Source organism: Myotis brandtii, unplaced genomic scaffold (assembly GCF_000412655.1).
Source record: "Myotis brandtii unplaced genomic scaffold, ASM41265v1 scaffold303, whole genome shotgun sequence".
Classification (NCBI taxonomy): domain Eukaryota; kingdom Metazoa; phylum Chordata; class Mammalia; order Chiroptera; family Vespertilionidae; genus Myotis; species Myotis brandtii.
Genome location: NW_005361573.1, coordinates 2,603,642 through 2,606,870, shown reverse-complemented (window position 1 = coordinate 2,606,870; position 3,229 = coordinate 2,603,642). Strand labels below are relative to the sequence as shown.

The following is a 3,229-nucleotide window of genomic DNA, read 5'->3' as shown; positions in this document are numbered from 1 at the left end:
GCGCCACAGGTTTCTTCACAGTTTGGAATCCCAAGGGGCTGTTTCTAACCTGTGCCCGATAGCTGCAGATGTTGGCCGTGCACGTCCGCGTGGGATTGGCTCTCCGGGAACCCATGGAGTCGGGGTCCCTCGCAGCCACGGTGCCCCAAGCCCTCATTCTCCGTCTGGGCTGAGAGAGCCGGTCCGTTTTCGTGATGGCTGCTTCCTTGCGCAGCTGGCTCTGAGAGAGACGTTGATAGCGATCGTGTGCGTTCCCTTTCGTGATTTTATACATCATCGTACGGACCCAGATGCCCTTTAAACGTAAAGGCAATTGATTTGAACGGTTTGGAGGACTGGGTAGCATTCGCGGCAACAAATTGGCTCTTTCTGAATGTCCCGGAAGGAACATCAGACATGGAATAGACTTGCCCGAAAGAGGGGGAAAAGTCCCAGTGAACGTCCCAGCGCAAACTCACCTTGTTGGGGGTGGTGGGGGGGGGGGAGCAGGTTTTTATGTTCTGATCTTTAAAGGAAAGCCGAGTGGGCCAGCGACATCAGCTTCCCTACGCCCACGCGAGCTGGTGGGATCCCCCGTGCGACTCCCAGCCTCCCCCCTCCTTCCACCCATGTCTCCCAGGAAGGCCTCGAGCTCCCCATGAAAGGTTTGCCGCTGGGATCCCGACCCTTGGCGCCGTCTCAGGTTCTCTGGGTTGCAGGCTGACTTACTCGTACTCGGTGTTTGGTTTGGGCGAGATGAGTGAGGTGTGCTGGACAATGGTTTACGGAAGTAGGGAGACCCTGTGTCAAAGGCATATTTGGGGTTCATTGCAAAGTCTACTGCTTTGAAGACACTGGGTGGGTGTGTGGGGTGTGTGTGTGTGTGATCTTGCTTGCATCCTTGCTTTTATCTCAAAAAAGTATCGCCGTGGTTGCTCAGAAATAGACAGCCCGTTCCCTGTTCCAGCAGCCTGTCTTGGGAGAACTAAGTGGCCCGGAGATGCGTTTCATTCTGAGAGTTTAAAATTAGTTTGTCTTTCTCATTCCTGATCATAATTTCAAGAGTGTCGGGGTACAGAGATTTCATTTGACCTTAACGCTCGGGTCAAAAATTTCGCTGGAGTGACAGGGTCTCAGGCCCTTCTGACGGGGCTGGCTTTGTGTGATGTGTCTTGGGAAGTCGCTGCCCCAAGTTGAGGGCCCCAGCGTGGTGTTCCTGGCCATATTTGGGAGCTCCTGGAATGTTAGTAAGTGAACAGTTAGTGAGTGAACCCCTCCACACACATACTTGCACGCACACACACACACTTTCTCTCTCTCTCTCTCTCTCTCTCTCTCTCTCTCTCTCTCTCTCTTATCCCTCCACACACAGGGCAGGGTGAGATGTCAGAAAGATATGACCCTTTTCAGTCGCCACCGTGAAGCAGTGTGTTCAGACGCCCTTGGATCCCGGGACACAAGCATTGTCGAGTGATTGGCAACGACCACCAGGAATAAACTACTTCGGAGGGACCATCTTGTGATGGGAGAGGGGGTGGGGGGAGTCTGCAGACAACATCGCCGGCTTTGAATTCCCCCAGGCCCAGCCTTCCAGAGAAAGCCAGGGTCGGTTGAGAATTTGCTGAGAAGAGTGAGCGGGGTCTACCCTGTTGTCCGCGGGGCTGTTTAAAAAGTCCTTACACACGTGAGCCCCAGTCCTGATGGGGACACTCTGGCCTCCTTTCCTATGAGCCAGAAACGCCCCCCCCCCGTTAGGAATTCTGGATGGAGTTGGGGGTGCAGTTTATTTTTTCTCAGGGGCGATCGTCAAGGGGGAGAGAAGCGCATCCATATGAGTCCGCTGCTGTTTACCGACACGCGGGGTTCAGGAGTGGGAAATAACTTGTCAATGTGGGAGTCATTTACACAGCACCTCCTGGGCGCGGCCAGGGGTGCGTGACTCGTGTCGGGGCCCGTGTCGGCCACTGTCAAGGACAGAAAGTTCTTGGCCGAGCTCTCCCGGTGGGGTCCGGGGTTTCCGCGTGGCCGCAGATGTTTTGGGGGGGAAATAGATGTGGAGGACCCAGTCCGAGACGGCTGACTGCATGGTGGGTCTGTGAGCAATCAGGGCCCGTGTCTGTTTAGTTAGTGGCCGAGGCAGACACACGGGGCCGGTGGGGGGGGATGAAGACCCAGATGGGCTCCGGGTGGGTCCAGCCCTGGGTACGTGCCTGAAGCTAACGTCGCTGGCAGAAGAGCTGGGCCCAGGAGGCCTGCTGCAGACACATCCAGCTTTGCAGCTGTGCCCAGCGTGTTCCATAGATGAGGGACGCAGGGGGTGAGAAAAAGGAGTGACCTTTCCCCCGGTGACCTCGTTAAGTGACCACCACAGTTTTCCTCCTCGACCTGAGCCTCTTCAGGGATAATCTTGCCTTTCACAGACCTTCCAGGAAGGTCCTGCTGCCTTGAAATGCAGGCAATGCCCTCCCACACAACCATATATATATATATATATTCCCCACCCCCCCCCATTTTTCTGAATGGTAGCCTGAAAGAGAACGAAAGTAAGTGATGAATCCGGCAAGAGGAAGGCTTCCCTGACTTGAGATACGCCAAGTGCGGGAAGCAGCTGGAGAAATTAGAGTCCCCTCTCTCCTCCCCTTCAGGGGACCCACGGTCCAGCCATCGGAGGCCCTTCATGCTTTTGTAGCGAGGCTTCATTGGCTCAAAACAAATGGACCGTTTTCATCCCCCGCGATGTAACTTTTGGTGGCGGTTTAGGAGTTGAGGGGAGAGAGGCTGCGGCCCAGAATTTGGCTTTTTCAAACGGGAGCAATTTCACGATCCTTATGCCGTGACTATTTCTAAATTGTCTGGGCATCACGCTCTGGATGCCTCCCGACGAGCAGCAGCGGGGCGCCGCCGCCCGACGAGATCCACCCCCTGGAGATCCTCCAGGCACAGATCCAGCTGCAGAGGCAGCAGTTCAGCATCTCCGAGGACCAGCCCCTGGGGCTCAAGGGGGGCAAGAAGGGCGAGTGCGCTGTGGGGGCGTCGGGCGCCCAGAACGGAGACAGCGAGCTGGGCAGCTGCTGCTCGGAGGCTGTCAAGAGCGCCATGAGCACCATCGACCTGGACTCCCTGATGGCAGAGCACAGCGCCACCTGGTACATGCCCGCAGACAAGACCCTGGTGGACGGTGCCGAGGACGACAAAACGCTGGCGCCCTGGGAGAAGGCCAAACCCCAGAACCCCAGCAGCAAAGAAGGTA

The 3,229-nt window shown here is 56.3% G+C and overlaps 1 protein-coding gene across 1 annotated transcript in view; it reads left to right on the top strand.

The window, feature by feature from the left end:
- Positions 1–3,229, top strand: part of MN1 (meningioma (disrupted in balanced translocation) 1) — a 57,204-nt gene that overhangs the window by 18,014 nt on the left and 35,961 nt on the right. Inside the window, exons 8-9 of the mRNA XM_005869807.1 lie at positions 699–769; positions 2,858–3,226. Of these exons, the coding sequence (XP_005869869.1) occupies positions 699–769; positions 2,858–3,226 (440 nt within the window). The remainder of the gene's footprint in view (positions 1–698; positions 770–2,857; positions 3,227–3,229) is intronic.